Source organism: Ptychodera flava, chromosome 7 (genome assembly GCF_041260155.1).
Source record: "Ptychodera flava strain L36383 chromosome 7, AS_Pfla_20210202, whole genome shotgun sequence".
Lineage (NCBI taxonomy): Eukaryota > Metazoa > Hemichordata > Enteropneusta > Ptychoderidae > Ptychodera > Ptychodera flava.
The window spans coordinates 42,209,928-42,231,772 of NC_091934.1; the positions used below are offsets into that span (position 1 = coordinate 42,209,928).

Below are 21,845 nucleotides of genomic sequence, written 5' to 3' on the forward strand. Positions count from 1 at the left end.
TCAGTAAATTTACCTTACCTAGATGAAATCTTGTCTATAGGCTTAAATTTCGCCGAAGTTTGACAAATGACTTAGATTTTTCAGGTTCATATCCGACACTTTTGAGTTTTGAGTGCAGACAGAAATAAGTTTTGAGGCAACATGGCTGCGATCCCATGTTGACCCCAAGTGAAAATGTGTTCGCGATAAAATCTTCCTATATTTTTTTCAGAATTTTCGACAAAATCAATGCATCTTTTGTAAAATATTAAAATAAAAATGTGATGTTGCCATGTCTCCATATTTCTAAAATATCTTTCGACGGAACATGAGCAAGCAGGCCCGCACAGCTGTTCCTGAGGTTATTGCTAAAGGTTGCATAAATTAGCTGGCAGGCATGCAGCGTGTGAAACATAGCTTGGAGTCGACAGCACAGCGCTTGTGTGGGACAGCGGCGTGTACAATTATTTAAGGCTTGGAAGTGCAAGGAATTATCTTTATCTTTATCTTTATTCGAAAGAAGAGGAGAATAACTGAGAAAATGTATAACTAAGTCTTCCTACTGCGGAGAAATACAGCTGTGGTCATTTGCATAATGATAGTCTCCTTGCTGGCAATTTTCAACGTGACGTAGTTGAGTCCAGACAAATGTGCGTATAGAAGCCGCACTGGATTTTGGAGTTCAAGATTTGAGGGGTTCTAAAAATAGTTGCTAATACAAACCGCAGCTTCAATTTTGAATTTTACGGCCTTACGTCAAAATCTTGCTGTGTGTGATATACCAGCATTGTACGTCACTCGTATTTTGAAAGTATGGGTACATTACGTCACTCGTTCTGTGAAAGTACGAGGCCGTACTTCTGCTCGTACAATGTCAATTGTGAGACAATTACATACCTCGACTATGACAACCTCTTACGCCTACCTTCTGTCGAGATATTTTGATAACTAGAGAGAAAGACCAGAATGAGTCACAAACCTGACTGTATGAAAATAACTTCTACGGAATTCTCATAATATCTGATGGTCACTGTTTGGAGACATTTTTTCAGGCAGAAACTTTCAGTCTTCTTTGCCAAACATTGAAGATGTATCTCTGATCCACATATGACTATCATGCCTTCACTTGTTTATCGCATTCAAAGAAGTCCGTATTTAACAGTCCAAATTTCAAAAATGACAGGCAAGCTCTGGTTGGTAAAACAGTATAGTGTAGTATAGAGGGCAATAGTCTTGGCAGAGTTTGTCCATTTCACTTTTATCTTGTTGTAAGATAGTCACTGTGTCTACATGTATATCATGGTGGACATTTCATCCTCTGTGGCGTTGGTACCCTTGTAAACCTGAGAAAGTGACATAAAATGAATAAGTTATGCTAAAAGCATTTCTTGATTTCTAAAATTTACATATAGAATCATTTGCTCTGACTCAGAAGATGCTCAAAATCTGCTCATTTTGTTTTTCACTAAAAGACTGATGATGTATGAAATTATATTTTTTGTACTTAAAAATGGCATTCACCAGCAGTGACAAGATATATGTAGCAAACAACTGATTGGCATGCTGCATGTTAAACCATATCTTGTTAAAAAACAAATGATTCTAAATGTTCTATCATTAAGGGCAGTATTCTAACAGGCTTGCGCAGTACAGTCAGCATCCATTTGATTACATCTTGGGCATGTTTAAGGTTACAGACAATTTCTTTATTAAAATTGTAACTTTGCAAAAAGCTGAGTCAATACTGAAGAGATGGGAAGTTTAAAGCATAATGTTGACAACACAATTTGAAAAATTGGAATCACTGAAAGCTGTTGAATGATCATTTTTGCCACTGTTAAATTGGTGACATTTACATAGGGGCGTTCACTTTACTTTGCCACAAGATGGCGCCCTTGAATACTGCTTGACTTGTGTTCAGTGGGACAATGGGATTTTTTAAATTAACAATACAGGCAGCAGAATCTAACATGTTCCCTGTTACATTATCATAACTACGGTATTTCTGTTGATAACAGCTGAGAAGCTCAATCTCTGAATTCTTCACAAGAATTTTACAGGTAGGAATATTATTGTCTACAATAACTATGTTTAAATTAGAATATATAATAGCACTGTTCAGGGTTACAAGTTTGCTACTAAATATAGGTGTACATGCAACATCGGACACTGCAGCGCGAAATACCGACAAATTTTACAATTAACAATGTCACATGCATGGCTGTTTTGCAGCTTGTATTCTGAGTCATGAATATGTCTTTTAGTATTCATTGTTACACTAACAGTCCCTTAGAGGCAGGCATTTTTGTCACTCTTGCCAGCGAAATTTTCAAAAGCGTAATTTAAAAACTGCGGACAAATATTTATTTTTGCATGTTAATGAGAGAAAAATAACGTTAATTGTGAACATCCCTATTGTCCTATCAAAGATCGGCATACAGTATCAGCAGAAGCTTAGTGGGGTTGCTTTACAAATTCGCTCCTTGATAAACTTAACTTTTTCAGTGTTTGAGTCTAAACAAACCAGGATAGCCTGGCATGTCTCATCATGAATATCTTTTCATGACATTTGTAGTTTTGTTTTGTCAAAGGGTTGAAAACTTATGCACCTTTCTGGGCAAAGCAGATGGTTTAAAGTCTGCCTTGGGTGTTTTCCAGTGAATTCATAGTACTTTTAGTATTCACTTATACAACCTAAGACAAAGGGAATTTACTTGAACTTATTTTGTTAGTGTTAGACAATTGATGACCAGCCCATTGATGGGCATGTGTTTGTGGGCGTGCTCAGCACAATGATTGAGATTTCAGCTTTAACCCATCCACCCTATCTTCTGGTAAACAGGTCCACTATTATCATCGATAACAATGGGTTTGGGCAAAACCATGGTTTCTGAAAGGGTTGAATGCCAAATCAGCTGGGGTGTATGCTCCGTACTTCAGCAAAGTAACGCATAATCTTGTGCTTAAAAGTTGGCCATTCAATAACTTACCAGACTTTTGCTGATTTCAAGGCTGAATTTCAATCCTGTCACTGATGTCACAGCCTCTTGTAGTCTCTCTATGCTCTGAAAATGAAACAAAATCAAATGTCTATGAAGCCATGAGTTAGCTGCATAGTTTGTGAATGTGTCTTAGCAATTATTTCAAGATAAAGACATTTTGAAAATTAATTGAAGTTTACTTGGGTAGCCTTAATAACTTTGCCTTCCCACATCCGTCCCTCAACACACACAATTGAAATCAATATGTATGGACCAAGCCATAGAATGGTAACGAGCATATTTACTCTGATTTCTAACATGTCCATGGTAGGCCCAATGCATGAGAAAAACTGATATTTTTCATTTAAAAACACAACTATTAATGATACATATGTTCTATTGATTCACTACACAATGTTGGGTTGATACAGCATACCAACAATTCACCATTCATCATCAATAAAAATATAACATACTAGCTATATGCATTCTTTCTAATGATTACCAATGCCTTTCAATGAACAGAATGACTATTCAAACATGGTGATCACTGCAAGGGTCCGTACATGTTACACATGTTTCAACAGGGTCCATTTATACAGAAAATGAAAGAACATAAATAACCGCTTTCAATAAATTATGTTACAATACAAGCGACAAAAGACACACATATTGTATTTGATCAAAGGGTAATAGGAAAGCAGAACAGGAATTTTCTAAAGCAGTCCTTTTTGAAAAGGTCACGTTGCAATATGCATTGTTGATAGTCTGTTGCCCACTTTGCCTGAATGCCCATTTACTATAGATAGTTTGACTTATACGTAAAAATTACATGCTTTTCTCCCACAACCAAATGTTGAAGATGCAAGGGTGAGTGTAGACTCTCTCACAGCCCCTCGCCTGCTTCACCTTTTACCATAATACCGCCCCAGCTCGGCTCAGCGAGCCAAGTTCCGCTATGCTATAACCCGGCTGGCTCGGTGAGCCTTGCTTGCTAGAAAGACCATTGAGGGCACATCACCATATGGTTAAGGATAGAGCTACGTAGCAGACGAGGGGCTGTGAGAGATGCAAGGGTGAGTGTTAAAGATGCAAGGGTGAGTGTTGAAGGTATGGGCTTGCGTCCATCAAAAATTGTATTTTTTCCATACAGTTAACACAGGGATGGCAGCCATTTTGAATTTCAACATGCACAGTTCCTTACTTTTACGTTAAGCAACTAGCCCCAACTACCATAAGCTACTTTTAAAAGTCTACTTGAAATACAAATAATTCAGTTTCAGTACTCTCATTAATTAATATATTGTACAATAAAAAATGGTTGATAAAAATAATACATGTCAGCTTTTCTGACCAGTGATTCAACTTTATAACTGACTGCTAAAAGTAAATTCATAAGATGCTGATCCTACGTACAGTAGAAAGGTAATCCATGAGACATTACACAGGTTATTACATGTGCATTCTTCAAGACTGCGCCTCAGGGACATTTATTCAGACTCTCAAACTTTTTCAATTCTTTTCTGATCTGCCACTTGTGGGGGTTCATTTTAAACCTCTTAGTGTAAGAAAAGTTTTCACTGTCTTGGTTTTTTAAAAAATCAAAAATTGTATTTTTTCCATACAGTTAACACAGGGATGGCGCAGCCATTTTGAATTTCAGATATCAGTAAATCTTGGGTAATTTGTTTCTCTGATACCAAAATTTGCTAAGTGACCCCTAATTTTTATCTGTGATTTTGAAAGAGGATAGTTGAAAGATTCGGCGAGGAAAATTTGAGCAAAACTTTAAGTCTTTCATGTTCGAGGTGCATACTACCTTAAGAGAATGCAATTTGATCAAGTTGAGCAAGAATGTTTTGAGATTCAAGATCAATTACAGCAGTCCATTTCCCCAAAAAAACTGTTAACAGGGTTATCAACTCTGCTACAGACAAGACTGACTTACCTGAAGTGACCCATCTTCTCTGTTTGCTGTCCCTATTGCTGCTTTGTGACCCGCAACCAGCAAACACCTTGTGGGAATCTTCTCAACGATTAAAAATTGTAGTAAAATATTCAAGACAGGATCTGAAATTCTTGCATCACTTGGCAATGGTGGGTACTCTGTGTCTAGGGTTGCGAAATCATAAAGTATAGAAAAATGACACAACAGTTATAATCGACACGCATTGGCATGAATTAAAATTATAGCCTCTCCTGTTTTTACCAATGCAAAAAATCCACAACTTTAAGTAATTCTTCAATTTTTCATTTTATGATATTACACTCTGCAAATGCAATCTGTCTGCTATCTTGAAAATTAATAAAGAACTAAGGTTGCTGACTATAGTAGAGATTTCATCAGCATTCTATTAAAATAATCTATGATTGAAGCCATTCTCTAATCTTATGTTGCATTTATGTATTTTATATTTCCATACTAAACCAAGTCAGTGTGTTAAGATTCATACTGCGTGATGCTAATCGTAAATTCTGTGCGCTAGAATTTCAATGACATGGCTTTCATTAAGATTCCATGCCCATGATGTCTTTTACGCATCATGTATGATTTTTGTGCTTTTATCATGTGCTTGATTGAAGAAATACGATAAGCAAGTATTTTGTATTTACAAAAACACCAACACTCTAATTTCTTGTAAAGTGGTTGAAACAAACTGATGAAATGCATGAAACAATCCTAAAAATTTTGCAAATCATGTTATGCTGTACCAATAGACTGTAATATGATATGCACTCTGGGAGTTACCTCAAAAGCCTCTGTCATGAAGGAACCAAAAAAATGCATTCACAATGACCTTTTATGCATTGAAAAACAATTACAAATTATCATACAGTGAAAATAAAATGCAATATGACAACTTACATGACTGTTTATGAAAATGGCTGTACAATAAATGTAAGTAAAAACCATGGATAAAAAGCAGAAGTTAACAAATGAGTTGACTAAACAAAGCAATTACCCAACAGAAATTTAGGATAAACACAATTATGACTGAACCTTTCCACCACTGATAACAATAGGTTTGTGCAAAACAACAGTAGCGATAGGGACGAAAAGTTAGAAGGGAAATTCCCCAAGGCTATTTTTTTAATAATTGCTAGCTTACGGGTCCTTATTCCAGAAAAGCCATTTTCGCCATTCATAACTCACACAATTATTTACAAAAATGGACAAAGAAAGTGGCAAAAGTTGCAGTTTAGGGCTTCATCAACTTTATGTATTTTGAATCATGGGAAAAAGTTCAAAGCTTGGTGCTTTCATCATGTGATATGGCAGGGAACATCTTCTGATGGGTATGGCATTGTCTAGTCACTCACATTCACACCAGCCTGTGTGCATTTGCTAAACATAAACAACAGATATGCAAATATGCACTGTTCCAGCCTGGTGTGAACATGAATGACAATGCCATAGCCATCAGAAGATGGTCCCTGCCATATCACATGATCACAACGCCAAGCTTAGTGCTTTTTCTCAAAGTACATTAAATTGATGAAGACCTAAACTGCAACTTCTGCTACTATTTTTATCAGTTTTTGTAAAAAAAAATCGCGCAAGTTAGCAACAGCGAAAATGGCTTTTTGGATTAAGTTATAACAAACCCTAAAGCTAGCACATAAAATAAGCCTTGGTACACTTCCCCTTTAAGTTAACATCTGAGTGACTGAGTTTACATCACTTTATTTCTTTCTCACAAAATGACAAGCGACCTAGCGGCCGATATAGCTCTGCTGTGTTTATGTAGAGAATGACTATTTTTGACACATGTTGATGAAGAAGGTTGAAATCTTTTAAAGCTCAATGCAGTGGCCAGAAAAAAGTGGCTAAAATAGATGCAAAAATACACAATTGAAGATTTCATCATACTTTGAATATATCACATCGGATCATCCCTAAGAACATGTCAACCAAAGCTATCTGATGAGTAGTTTTTTGAGTATAAAATTTTCTAACCAAAAATGGCAACAATTGCCCCCAAATATAAAAATTGCAGATTTCATCATCATTTCAACAGATCAAATTTAGTTCCTCTATAGAAACCTGTATACCAAATTTCAAAGCTGTTAGACCAGTCCTTTTTGAGAAACACGTTTTATGACCAAAAATGGAAAATTCAATAAATATCATTTAGTTCATCTAAAGAGACCTGTTTACCTAATTTCAAAGCTATCAGATGAGTAGTTTTGGAAATACACATTTTTTGACCAATAATGGCAAAAATTGCCCAAAAAATACAAAATTACAGATTTCATCAGAAATTCAATATATAGTACTTAGCTCATCTGTAGAAACCTGTAAACCAAATTTCAAAGCTATCAGAACAGTACTTTTTGAGAAACACACTTTTTGACCAAAAATGGCAAAAATTGCCCCAAAATTACAAAATTGCAGATTTCATCATAATTTCCATATAAATATTATTAAGGTGATCTGTAGGAACCTGTATACCAAATTGCAAAGCTATCAGATGAGTAGTTTTGGAAATACACATTTTTTGACCAAAAATGGCAAAAATTGCCCCAAAAATACAAAATGACAGATTTCATCAGAAATTCAATATATATTACTTAGTTCATCTATAGAAATCTGTTTACTACATTTCAAAGCTATCAGACCAGTACTTTTAGAAAATTACACTTTTTGACCAAAAATGGCAAAAATTGCCTTAAAAATGTACATTTGCATATTTCTGCACACTTTGAACAAATCTGAAATAGATCATCCCGAGGGACATATGTACCACATATCAAAGCTATCTGACTGGTAGTTTTGAAGAAGAAGATTTTTTAAGATTTTTTTACCAAAAACGACAAAAATTGCCTTAAAAATACAAATATGCAAATTTCACCATGATTTGAACAAATCTGACTGAAGTCACCTAAGGAAACTGCATATCAAATTTCAAAGCAATCGGACAAGCGCTTTCAGAGAAGAAGATTTTTTTTACCAAAAAACACCAAAAAATGCCCCAAAAATACAAATATGCAAATTTCACCATGATTTGGACAAACTCAAGTGAGGTCACCCCAAGTGAAGCGCATATAAAATTTCAAAGCAATTGGACTTGCGGTTTCAGAGGAGAAGGCAATTGTTGGCGGATGATGGACGACGACAATGGACGACGGAAAATCAACCTATTTGATAAACTCCGCGTCGCTGACAGCGGAGCTAATAAACTATTTTGAGAAATACTATTAACATACCAGCATGTGTGTTTAATTTTTTAAACATATTTCTTCATTTTTCTATTTTCAGTCATAATTTAACCAGTGTTGCCATGCACTTTATAATTGAATACCCTTACATTTTGTACCAACACCCACACCAAACATAGGGAATAACAACAGCACTAAAATAGTTACAAGACTTCTAACTTTAAACTGTATGCAGGACTTATCTTACCTGGGGCTAGGTTTATACAGTTCTCATAGAGACCTTCCAGTTGATGTGATCGATTTGGATCTGATCTGATAGCTGCTGCGACTATCACTTGTTCAACATTACTGTAAGGCAAAGACATCCACTGTCATCACATCGAAGATACATGTAAATAAGTGTAGCTAACCATATACAATCTGTGACCAAACTTCACTATGAGAGACCGGTTTTACTGTCATCTTTCACTGTTTTTACAGGAATCTCTCCAGCCTGAATTTTATCAAACACTGGCATGCTTTAGAGATCTTAATGAGAGATTTTCTTTTGACCAAGTTATCCCTCATCCGTAAGACATTACAACATCGTCATGGTACGATCGTCTGTATCTTTCTTTTTGGGCAACCCACATGATACAACTCTGAATTTCTCATGTCTGTTGACCGTACTATTAAAGAGAGACAAGTATCTTGAACTTTGAAACTAAAACACTGAAGAACTTGAAGAGCTATTGTATGTACCAATAAAGACCTCTTTCCTATTATCCCACAATCCATTGCTGCAGCTATGGTGGTATACATGACATCATTTTCAATAGCAAAAGGGCAAACTGCATGAGGACCTTTTTGTGTATTTTTCCTAATCACAGTAAGATGTGTAAAATTCCTTCTGTGTATCTCAACGCAGTTAAATTAGATGTTGTTTCTATGAAAAAATACCTTCGTTTTGTCACATCTGATCGCTTTAGAGATGATGATGACATTGAGGCCGACTCGCAGCGATTTCGAAGCTGTTATCCAATTGGTTGGCAGAATTGTACCGTTATAATGAAATAATACAAATAAACTCCCTAAGTTGCTGTGAATAGTGACAATCGACCAATCAGATATAACCTTGCAAACACGCCGCGAGTCAGCCGTGACATTGAGCCACAGACAAGATATTTTTACATCTCAGCAAATATGTTGATGAGAAATTTCTGTAAGTGTACGTTTCATGTTAAATGTGTTCTATTTAAAGCCTATTGTTACCAGCTATATGGGGGACCACTCTGGAGTAATTACTCTGTGGCTGTTATGCGTAAATTGAAAGTTGCATACAACTCTTATTGGGGTATGAAAAACAGAGTAGTGCGAGTTCAATGTTTGTAACCAATAGTATCAGTAACTTTGACGCTCAAATGCGTAAGCAGATTTATGGTTTGAGACAGCGACTTTTGAACAGAATACAATTGTATGTATATGTGACTTACTGTCTGATGTAGTTAAAGCACAGTGGTCGTCGCGCTGCGCATGCTCCTGAGGGGGTCCCCCCTTGTTGACAACATATCCGAGAATGCCGCATGAGGTTACGGGTTGATTATTATGTTTGCGATATTGTCACTTGTTAAAATGGCAGCTGATCTGTCACAAGCATACCAACTTACCAAATCTAACACGCAATAAAAGGTCAATTAATAAAAGTTAAATATCTGCTGAATATTGAACGGTAATTACACGCTGGATTGAGATCACATTTGATCATGATTTTCTTGAATCAGTTGAATAGGGCTTGCTCAAGCCATGGAGCTAAACACTTACCCGCATGCGTGTATATGCCAACAGACTATCAATGACCGGGCTCTGGTCTACGACATCGCTAGCAAGGACGAGAACTTTCATTTCAAGAGGCCCAACAGGAGTACAATTGACAAAAACGCAAGCTACAGAAATCTACAGCTCGCAGAGCAATGCCCGCTGCAGCAAAAAGCATCTGTTCCGTGGTCTGCATGAACGTCGGTGTCAAGAGAACCGAGTATATGGCGCGCTACACTCGGCTGTGGAGAATCCAACTCCACTAGGAAGTTTACCCCGTTGGGGGGTGCAAACGAGAATTCTGAGTCCAGGTATCAAGTCAAGCGAAGGACCTTTCATAGGTCTTCTTGTTATGTGGGGGTTATCTCATTTGAAAGAGGATTCAGACCTACCCGGCAATCAGGAGGTACAACAACGAAGTTTGCGTAGCACCGGTAGGCCTACACTAGCTAGCCGTTGGATCACTGCCATGACTGTGCATAGGATCTCTCAATACGTCCTATGTGTAGCCGTGCAATGTTCCTGCCAAATGCCATGAAAACCTGCTCGTTTTGCCTATTCTGTCCTGTCATTTGACTATTTCTTGCCACGTATTACTACATGTAGAAGAAGTAAGAAATGGTGATCAACAGTGGGTCGTGGGCCAAGTCGTCACGGGGCGGTACGTTGTGGGACCGGATTCTCGTATATCTGTATACGTCAACGCGGTGACCTTCTCCCTTCGAAGCAACAGCATCTCCCGTGTCCTGCTCTGGCTTGCCGATCATGGTCTTGAGTGTAATTTTTGTGTTAGGCATTGTGCTTGTTGCTGATCTACATATATATATATATATATATATACCGATATATATATATATATATATATATACCGATATATATATATATATATATATATATATATATATATATATATATATAATATATATATATATATATATATATATATATATATAATAATATATATATATATATATATATATATATATATATACAATGTTGATCATTTGAATGATGTGTTTTTACTGTGCTGTACACGGCATTGTGTACAACCAGCGTGGCCGCGCGCGATCAAACCCATTTGTTCACTGTGACTGCATGCAGCAAACTCAGCGACATAATGTGCGGAGTGTGGTGTCTCAATGTTCGTAGCCTTACATGAGTTTATAGATAGAAATACACCACTGAAGTTCGTTTCTGATCTTAATATTTTACTATTGCATGATGTTGAGTCTTACCAAAGTGAGGGACCGCTCCCATCTCAGTCCAATTGAAGGTGTGAAGACTTATGTTTACAAACATTTATGTTTATCAACAAAAAAATCGCGCACGCGCTGCGCGACGACCACTGCGCTTTAAGGTTTGGAATAAGCTTCTTTTTGTTTGATTGATTGTCTTTCTTTTCAACCAATATGCAAGAGAACAATTAATTCTTCAAAGAGTCTGTAACAACCTTTCACAACATTTATATGGACTTTTAAGTCCGAAATAAAGTTTATAATAATAATAATAATAACAACATATTTTTTGTTGTTGTACACTTAATGTATCAATCATATTGTCCAGTAACCTAATTCACATCACCAAAACAGTTAACCGTCTAGTGTTAAAATTGGCAACAAATGTATCATCTAGGGTAGCATCAGTGACCAATATCATAAGATACTAACCCTGGCATGAAATGCATCATGGAATCAGTAAGAGAACTATTGCTACATAGGTTTATACAGGGTATACATTGAAAAGATATCCTGGGAACTGGGAGGAGGAGACAAATTATACAATAAAAATAACAGGAAACACAGCTACAAAACAATTGTAAATATGTCTTACCTTTCAGTGCATTCATTGATTATCTTGTTTATGACGTGATGACAATTCTCACCAGATAACACTGTGTTTAAAACAACTATTGAAAACTAGAGAAAAACAAATAATATTGTTAATAAGTCTTAAGAAACATTATTTAGAAAACTGCACAAGTGTTAGTAATGATATAATATTTCCAAATGTAATACCTTGCCATGACTAGCAGTATTATGCAATATCTTGTATTTGAAGTCTGGGATGGAACAAACTATGGAACAAACCCTTTTTTGAGATCACATGGTACTACTAATCTTGAAGTTCAACTTCAAGTGTAATATTTTCAACCAATATGGATATTGATGTCTGAATTTAAGGTCAATCGTAATAAATAGTAACAACAACAACAACAACAATAATAAAAATACAGTGTTTTTGCTAAGGTTCTTGAATGTTGGTAAATGATTTGGAAAGCCAAGTAACATCATTGCATTGATATACCAGGAGGAACCCGAGTAAAATGACTGGGGAACCCAGGTAACATTTACCGGAGTACCTGTCTTAATGATACATCATAGACTTTCATTTTTGTCAATTTTCATTATTTCGTCAGAATAAGGACACTTCACAACTCTCTATACACTGTTTTGTATCATTTATTATTCACAAATCTCACACCTTGACAGCTATAAATTGTTAATCTACTATATAATCCATCAAGTTGCTTAGTATCACCGGATAATTGACTCTGTGGATATCATTAGCAGATAAGTAAGTTGATAAAGACAATATTGGGCATTTAAGTTTTGCTCACTTATAGGTATGCCCCGTCGTGTCTCCATCAACCAGTATTTTTATCATTTTACATTGTCGATAAAAAAATGACTGTATTTGATACGTAAAATTGTTTACATGTAAAAAGCTAAACATGATGCTGGGTATGAAGACAAAACAAAGAAGAGACAATATTTATATTGCCTGTTACATTTCTAAGTTCATGGTTGAACATAGAAGTCTAACAATATATCGGTGTGGGCAAAATTTTGTCATTTTTTTCAGGACAGTGTATCTCAGTCGCTTATATCTATTGTTAATGAAAACAATATTGTCTGGTATTATTATTGTGAAAGACACAAAATGTGACATGTTAGTAAAGTATAATATTGAAGCTTGTGTGACAGTACATCCACCTCAAAAATTACTCATAAACAACTAGAAAATAATCAAATTGAGGTTACAAAAACTTTTAAGTGCCTGAATACTTGGCAGTTTCACAACATGGGAAGATGTGAGGTTGATCTGATTTAGACTGCATAGTACATTACAGAAAAATACTTTCAAAATTTATGTTTAAGATATTCTTTATTTGGATGAAATATGGAGTCCACTGCTGAGTCATGACAGTATTATGTGTCAAATAATGAGTAAATAAAGAATTTTAAAACCTCTTTGCTCAATTTACACCAAAACTCACCTCTTCATAGCTGCAATTCAAGATCTGTAACTGATCAAAATCTTGGTCTCTGACAGAAATGGGTTGATCTCTGACACATGCTGGTTTGCTGTCTGCCAATTCAGGGATATCAAGGGTACGGTACGCTACCTTATGTTCTATACCAAACACAGCTCGGCTGTTAGACAGTGGTGGAGAAAGTGTGTGACATGCATTTGGAAACCATATATGAGCAATTGAGGCAGGATACAGTTTCATACATTAAACTATCTTAACAGTTGTACTATTAGCTACTAAATTTAAAAGAAGCATGCAGGTAATAGGTTAACAGTTGACCGGTGGAAAAATACTTTCGAACCAACAAATCAGAGTAGCTGTTTCCTAATTTACAGCATAAATTTTCCGACAAATAAGGTCCCTGATCAATTATTTATATAAGTTCAAAAATACAATTGAACCAATTATTAAATCAGAGTTGTTACTTTCATTGCAATAGGTGATCTACAGTCCCACAATCTACACTGGTTGTTGAAATTGATAAAGAACTCATAGTCATACAGCTATGAATTGTCCAAAAGGAAATGTTTTTAAGCAGGGGGACAAGGCTATATATGATTTGGTACCCATTCTGCATGATAATATTCACGATATGTTGGTTATCCTGGTCATCGATGCCTCGAATCTTGCTAGTTTCTTCAAACTAACGTGATACGTTCCACACTGTCCAAAAATCCAAAAGAATGAAAGTTGCTCTTATAGTTCGTATCATATAACTTACTTGCGATGAATTCATGAACATAATATTTTTAAGGCAGTATCATGCAAAAATTAAGAGTCACCAAACTACCCATGTTACTTAGTTCACAGTTTAGTTATATAGTTTCCTCCTCGTCTCAGAAAGAGAAAATAATTTTGTAAGAACTTACCTTGCTGCAGCAGCTATATCTGTATGTGCGATTATGACACGCTTTTTAAACATGTTTTTATCGTGACTAGCGCCTGCCTCTGGCCTCAGTTCTTCGGAGTTCGATACACACTACAGTGCTGGCAGATCAGCTGTTCAAATGATGCACAATGTATGGATTCTTCTTGTAGATGTCGACATCTGACCTTGTGTCAAAGGTTACAATGTTGAAAAGATGGTTCGTTCAAAAGTTACTCGGCAGTACAAGGTGTATCAATTTGTTTTCAGTGAGATAACACTTTTAATGTTCATTTTGCGGAAACTAAGTTAATCGGTGATTGTAAATTGTTCAGGCATTTTGATTGGACAGTTACCATGACGGCCACGCTTGATTGGCGTATAGCCATCGCGCTATATTCGACGTTTAGGAACGCCCACGACACACCCCCGCCGGGTATCATGGGAAAATATTAAGATAATTTTATTAAAAATAATTAATTGTATTTACCTAAATTTCGATGGTACAAAATGTCAAGGTTACATTTAAGTGGATGTAGTTCGTTTTGTGGCAAATGACATGTTAAATTGATCAAGGCCGGAAACCCTTTTGAAAGCCGCCGGGGCTTGTGTGAAAGGTTAGTCTTCCGCAGTCCCATTCAGTTCGCCGGTTGTGTGTAGGATACATGTAGTGTGTACGTAATCCTTCAAATTGCGTAAATCAAACACCAAAATTTACATGACTGAAGCCATCGAGAACGCGGTGTACGATAAGCCATGTTCACTGTTACGCTGCGGATCCTTAGACGGGCTCCAAGGTAAAAGTTTTTTTTCGTATGTTGATTCAATGCACTGTTTGATGTGAGATCGCTGGTGAAGGGACGTGACCGTGTGGTGAAGTGTACATGGAGTTGCGCATGTAATATTGGCATTTTGCCATTTAGCCAGTAACGTTATGGTAGTGGCGTTATGTAATCTCATGGAAAAGTTTGTGTACGAACGAAAAACAACTTGTGTGGTGCTTTGATCGATCGTCTGTTATTACGATGTTAAAAGTATGATTCCATGATTGTGAAGTTTTTGAATCATCGGTGTCATTTGCAATGGAAATGCTATCTTACCATGGGTGATTAGAGGTTATTATCCTTTATCAATAGCGTGGAGGAGCCGGCCATATCCGATGGCAAGTGCATCGTCGCGCGTCTGTCAGCTGATCACAGGAAAACCGCCGGTATGTCATGGCATGGAGCTTTTAGCTCCATGGTCAAAGCAGTCGATCGCGAGAAAATGTCAGGTCCAGCGTATAAACTTTAAACCCAGTATGTATTGCCCAGCTTTAGGTTTTTCTATTTGTTTCATGGTAACATCACGCCAGCACAACTCGCACACACATGCCACAGTGATACTGATAGAAGCAGTAACGGACTATTCGACAAGCTGTCGACTGACGCCATCAAATTTATTTTTGAACCGATCAAAGACTGTATTTGTAATTTACATTCAGGATAGAGCACATCTGCACTCTCAGTCAAGTGCAGATTGACAGTCACTATCAGGTGTTCAATATTCTTACTAATACTAGCCTCTGATCATGATGTCATAAAATTGACTTTTTGGGGGTTTGTTTATTTGTTTGTTTGCTTTAGTTTCATTTCATTTTCGACAAATAAACTGCAACTGAAATACTACACATTGTTTGTACCGGTATAACAATAAATTCCCTTGCATGATAAAGGAATCTCACAAATAGCACATTACATAGCTTCACCACAATATACCAGTTAAAAAGCCATTTCTTATCTATATCACTACCTGCACATACTTTATTTCAACATTTTCATGTGCAAGATTTTTAAAGTTGAAGGTACAGTCAGCCATTATACATTCCATAGCTAAACAGCATAATGATATATTTGCTCTGTGCCGTGAATTTAAGTTATATGCTTTCCGTCATGGACCGTGACAAGATCATGAAGTAATCTGGTGAAAATACTGAAATGTCATAAGGAAATTATGTGAAAAGTCTGAAAATGTATCTTTTGGAGTGAAATGCACAGCATAATGTGTGAAATCTGCTGACTCAGCACTTTTTGACCCACTTTGGTACTGTGTTTCTTCTGATGATAACCCTTAACCCAAATCACAGACATTTAATCTTATTCAACTTTCTTTACCTGGTGCTTCAATGAGCATGTATAATATTTCTTTTGTAAAGGACATCAAAGGTGTCCCATTTCCTTTGACTAGCCTGGTATTTGGTGATACCATACTGTGACCTCTTTTTACCAGTGGCACTTTTTTGTCGTGCACAAACCAAACTCTTTCAGTTAATGATCAACAATGGTACAACTCCTCAGTACAAATTTGCCTGTAAATTTTAAACAGTTGTTGTTCAATAAGATAAGTGTTTGTAAATTAGGGAAAAGGTTGTACATTTGGCCCTATTTTTCGATTTAACCATTTCAGCCCATTTCCTAGCATATAGACTCACTCACCACAAACAGTGGGAGATTCACCAAAATTTGGAAGTTCTACTAACTTGATGACAATTCAGCTTTTTTTAACCTGTTCACCCCTACTTCCCTGTAAAGAGGTCCACAACCACTATCGATAACAATGGCTTTGGGCTATACCATGGTGGTGAAAGGGGTATAATGTGAAATGCACTTAATCTTAATGTTTCTTTTATTGTTAACAGATGCAGATAAAAAATACCTCTTCACATTTCGCAAATATGTCCCCAACAACCCTTCATTGTGTTAAAAACTATTTTAACACTAAACTTCACAGATAGTATCATTAAGTATTATGATTTAACAACCTTCAGATGCAATTTGCATCACAGTGTCATCAGATTAAATTCTAAAGATGATTGTGTAAATTAGCATAAGACTATCAGAGGAAGTTGGGGAAGATCTTCAACCCCTCTACCATCTATGGTTTTACCCAACAGATATAAAATGCATACACAGACAAGATAATATAGCTTACATGAATGCTCAACAACAAATAACAATTGGGCCCATTTTCACTCGATCAATACATGAATAAATTGGGGGTGGACCATTTGATGTCCTGGGGGGGGGGGGGGCTTGGAAGATTGGTGGAGAGCCATTATTTTTTTTCCCACGTGCTTCACCATGAATTATTTTTTTTCTACAGGGCATATGCTGGCAACTTTTTTTTCACTTTCCTTCTTCGAGATATATTTTTTTTTACCAAATTTCGGTGCAATGTTTGTTTGCTTGGTTTTTCACACCCAGTAACAAGATGCTGTTCTATCGCACACAGACTATATTCAAGAAACTAAATGAAGTTATGTAAATACATGTACATTTTTGATTCACTTTACAAAAACATATTTGTAAAATCATGTACAGATATGGCATTTACTTGTCAGTGTAACCTGTTGTCCTTACATTGAAAGTAGCTGGGTAATTTAAGATAGTAGACGGGTGGACTGCGAGGGAGCGAAGCGACTGAGTGGCGAGTGAGCGTAGCGAACGAGGGGGGGAGAGCGGCGAGAGGGGGATGTCCCCCACTCGCAAGGCGAAAAATGAAATTTTGGAGTGGAAATGGTTTTCTCTGGTGGCATCTGAGGTGACATTTACTGACTGAAACAGTACTTTTGTTGTGTGTCTTAGACGTGGCTCACATACAACAAAACAAACAAACACGATTTTGTTTTGTTTGTATTATTTATGACACACCTATGGTTTTATTTGCAGTGAAGATGTAACATTTAATCTTAAATCACCTGCTGTCTGCTCATTTCATTGCCCATTTCCCATTCTTCATTACCACATAGTAGTTTCCCCAAAACCATCAAACTCATTCAATTCTAATCAAAACACATTCGCTTTTGTTAAGAAAAACATTGGTAAGATAATTCACTATAACAGTGTTCGCATTTACGAATAAAACAAGCGTATATAGAAAACTCATAACAATGAAAAAATGTGTAGAGAGTCGATCCAATGCGTAATAATATTACACATTGGATTGAGTCTCTACGCATTTTTCATTGTTATGAGTTTTCTATACGCAAACGATAATAGTCAAATGTTTGCAGGCTGTCTCTCTTCTTGTGGTATTTTGACAAAATCCTTACATTCAGATTTACACATTTCTTGAAAACACTGGTGAGCAATTTCAATTTCAGCATCAGAAGGTCATGTATACTGTACAATTGTTCATATTCAGTTATTGTTCCTCAAGCTTGAAATGGTTTATGCTTTATAAAACTCCAGAGCTACTGCTTGATTTTTATTGATGCTGCAGTGTGCATCGAACAATTGCCAAGATTTTTTTTTTCCGAGTCGCAAAGGTCCATAATTTTTTTCCATCAGCCACTTAAAGCCAGATTTTTTTTTTCGAGCAACTCCACCTGGCATCTTTTTTTTCCCCCAAATCTTCCAAGCCCCCCCCAGGATATGATTTTCAACAGGATGGTTATTTTCCTTGAAACCACATGACCAACCATGCAGGCCTCATAATCAAAGGTATAAGTTTTTCTATGCCATCATGTCACCAGAGATAAAATAATGATGCAAGATTTGTTTAATTTTAATTTACTGCTCATGCCAATTGTAACTTTTGGTCCAGCAAATATTTATTTTAATGATGATAATTTGCGTTATATCACAGTGATGAGTAAAGGCCCCTTCATGCACTGATTTTCATGTAACATTTCTTGAGGTCCCAAACTATAGGAGAAGGTATTGTTAATTTTATTTATTGTAAAAAGCAGAGGAGTAAAGCTTGTTTCCAGTTTTCTGGGTCTTTTATACCTTCTTAGTGGCTGGCATTTGTAGCCTCTGTTTGCCGATTTTTAAATTATCTTGTTTGTCATGTCCTGTAAAAAGTAAGAGTCCCTTGATATCCAGAACATTTGACATTTAACAATGTTCCAAGTGTTTTTGCCAAATATCTGTGCCATCAGTACCTCATCAATGTTTTCTGTGTCAAGGGTTAACTGACCCTAGATGACTACTCTACTTTAACATAGTGCCAGGGTTCACGTTAATGCCCCTTACAGCTCCTGGTTTGTGTTATGCAAATATTTATTAGGTCAAAGGTCATCTGATTCAATGTTACTATTTTGAGGGGCGATAACAGTATCTGCCAGCTGACACATTTAAAGTACACGTATGAATGGTTTATATATGACATATACTAGATATTCAAGCTAGATAAACCTAGCTTGTACAATTTAGAAATTACCTGGAAATCTGAAAATTTTATAAAATTTTTACTGAAATTCAAATATATAATGCGATCTGGATAGCCTTGTATTTACAAAACTGTCCCAAAAGATTTGTACAGATCGATTTGTGCTTGACCTTTTTTGATCTTTCCACATTCTGAAAACATGAAAAAATATACATAGATTTAATGCCCTCTATGTTACAGATTTGTGATAATTATTGATTTTCTAGCATTCAGTGATTAGATATTTATTTTAAGAGTAGGTCAAAATGTGCAGTACAGTGCTTACAGTAAATAAAGTTTTTGCCTATTCTGAAGTAGAGTTATATTACTTCAGAACCAAATGTTGAATCATTAGAAAATATTTCTTGGTAATTATGCATAGAAATTCCAAAACACCTTAGTGTTTTAAATTTTTGTTAGTGTTCTTTCCAAGTCATTTTAATACAGTCCTGCTGAATGAGATTATACTTCATATTGTATTTTGCAAGATCTCCTTTTTGCTAAAAATCTGTGAATATATTCGTAGGACTTTTAATGATATTTACCTCCACTTGTGCACAATGTATTTTCTCAGTATTTGTATTAGTTAGTGTCAAGGTTTTTTGGAATGGTTTTTTTTTGAGCATGAGCACCAAGTTATGAATTTGTAAGTAGGTTTAGTTATGCCATAGTGTACAATGGTAATATCTCCATGCATATCTGAATAGCATCTAAAGATTTACACATATTTGAAACTCATCAGGGAGAAGAAACAAAATTAAGCAGAAATTCACAATGGAGCCTACTAGCTTATTACAAAAACTGTAATGTGTGTCCAGTTTTTTTAAAGTGCATTTTAAACGAATTCTTGGCAAAATACAAAAGTAAAACCTATTCACAACCGCTCGCCCACAATCGCACGAACAATATTTTCAGCACCATTATGATTTTACAAGTGCCACAAACTGATGATGTCAAATCGCCATACACAAAACACTGAAGCCATGTAATTATGGCACTGTGTATTGTGTACGGCGATTTGACAACATTTTGTGGCTGTACCACTTGTAAAATGATGCCATTTTTCCCCCTCCCTTCCCCAGTACCCCCAAATGCCCCCGTCCTCACCACAAGAACTACCAAGTAACTTGAGTTTTCCTAATGGCAAATGTTCCCACACCCGTCACAATGAAGTGTACTACGGTATCTTTTCAGGTTCATTAGGACTTCATTTTACTTTGGATTGAAAGATCTTGTTCACAATAAACTTTGACTGGCGACATACAAGTACAGTTTTTGTCAGCTTTAGGCGATACCGAAGGATTCAAATTGCTAAGCAACAGTTGTTAAGGGTAGTTTCCAAAATCAATCAAAATGCAAAGCTTTCATGGTTTTCTTTGCATAATAAAGATTTACAGAACCATATTACGATTCCAAAAGATGCAGGTTTGTTGTGCGATTGGTCAGTGACGTCACACATATACAAATTTTCACAGCTCTTCTTTAAAACGTTTCAGCTCTCACAAATTTGCTCCAAATTTTCCAAAATTTCAGAAGTTAACACTTGAGATACCTGTTTAGAGACCCTAGCATGGATTAGGTTATCTGTTCAAGTACAAACGATTTTTGAACAGGAAAGTATCTACTGTGTCATTTTGTGAAATTTTGAAGAGTTTTACGGCGATATCTCATAAACGGTTCGGAATTTTTAGAAATGCATGCTCATGTATGACTTCAATAATCCTACCAAAAGTCAGCTAAATTGGTTTACAATTGAGAGTGTTGAAAGATTTTGAGCATTTTCAAAATACTAGGAGTCAAAAATCCGTAGAAAACAATAGAATGGTATGATTTTACACGTGCGAAAGTGTACGTTTGGAATGTTGCCAGCGATAGCAACCAACACGCACTTTGAATCCTTCAGTATCACCTTAAAAAGATGATGAAGTATTGTTTATCTTAGATGCACCCGCATCCGATGATGTCTACCTGTTGTTCATTTGTTTAGTTGCCCACTGTGAAAATGGAGCAACAAATATTTTCCCACCCACTGACTTTCAACCCCCTGTAGGATCCACAACGCCCACGTAGCTTAATTGGGCCCGATTGACACTCTCTGGACACTTGTGTACGATTTGAGAATGGCACTTTAATAACTCTTTATCATGGAGCTTATACCATTACTTAGTTTACACAGTGTATATTCCAAACGTATGTATGTAATTGTACGGTTCTGATTAGCAAAATATACGTAAAAATTGAAAGTTAGTTTCAGGTAAGCAAATACAGCATAACATTTACAAATGAAATGTCGACATACATTTGAAATGGTTTCAGAAATACACAGGTAATGTAACTTTTAAATTTGAAACTCCATGGCGCGTATGTATAGTTGTAGTCAAACAGAAACTTGTCAAGCCTTGCCCTCATTTATTGTATCCGTGTTTCAAAGAATTTCCACTGAACTTTAAAGAAACAGTTACTGTATTCTGTTGAATATTCAGTTGAATAACACAGGGAAGTCTTACCTCTGATGGTGACGTCTTCGGAGGCAATAAATGTGAGGGCAGGAAGGGAGGGAGAG

At 36.2% G+C, this 21,845-nt stretch overlaps 2 protein-coding genes across 3 annotated transcripts in view; one reads left to right on the plus strand and one right to left on the minus strand.

Annotated features, from left to right (window-relative positions):
• Positions 1 to 882: 882 nt before the first annotated feature.
• On the minus strand, positions 883 to 14,286 carry LOC139137603 (uncharacterized). Its single transcript, XM_070705794.1, has 7 exons — positions 14,097 to 14,286; positions 13,192 to 13,348; positions 11,745 to 11,830; positions 8,368 to 8,468; positions 4,909 to 5,072; positions 2,970 to 3,044; positions 883 to 1,322 (listed from the first exon to the last, which is right to left on the minus strand). Exons 1-7 carry the CDS (start codon positions 14,147 to 14,149, stop codon positions 1,266 to 1,268), a joined length of 693 nt encoding a protein of 230 aa, XP_070561895.1. The 5' UTR covers positions 14,150 to 14,286; the 3' UTR covers positions 883 to 1,265.
• LOC139137597 (delta-1-pyrroline-5-carboxylate dehydrogenase, mitochondrial-like) overlaps positions 1,900 to 21,845 on the plus strand; it is a 38,963-nt gene continuing 19,017 nt past the window's right edge. Inside the window, exon 1 of one of the 2 annotated variants that reach the window (XM_070705789.1) lies at positions 1,900 to 2,039. Coding sequence is in view for 1 of the 2 variants with exons in the window: in XM_070705786.1 (XP_070561887.1) it covers positions 14,849 to 14,889 (41 nt within the window). In the remaining variant the exon portion in view is untranslated. Of the gene's footprint in view, positions 2,040 to 14,705; positions 14,890 to 21,845 lie in introns of those variants that run through there. The other variant, XM_070705786.1, reaches the window with a different exon arrangement.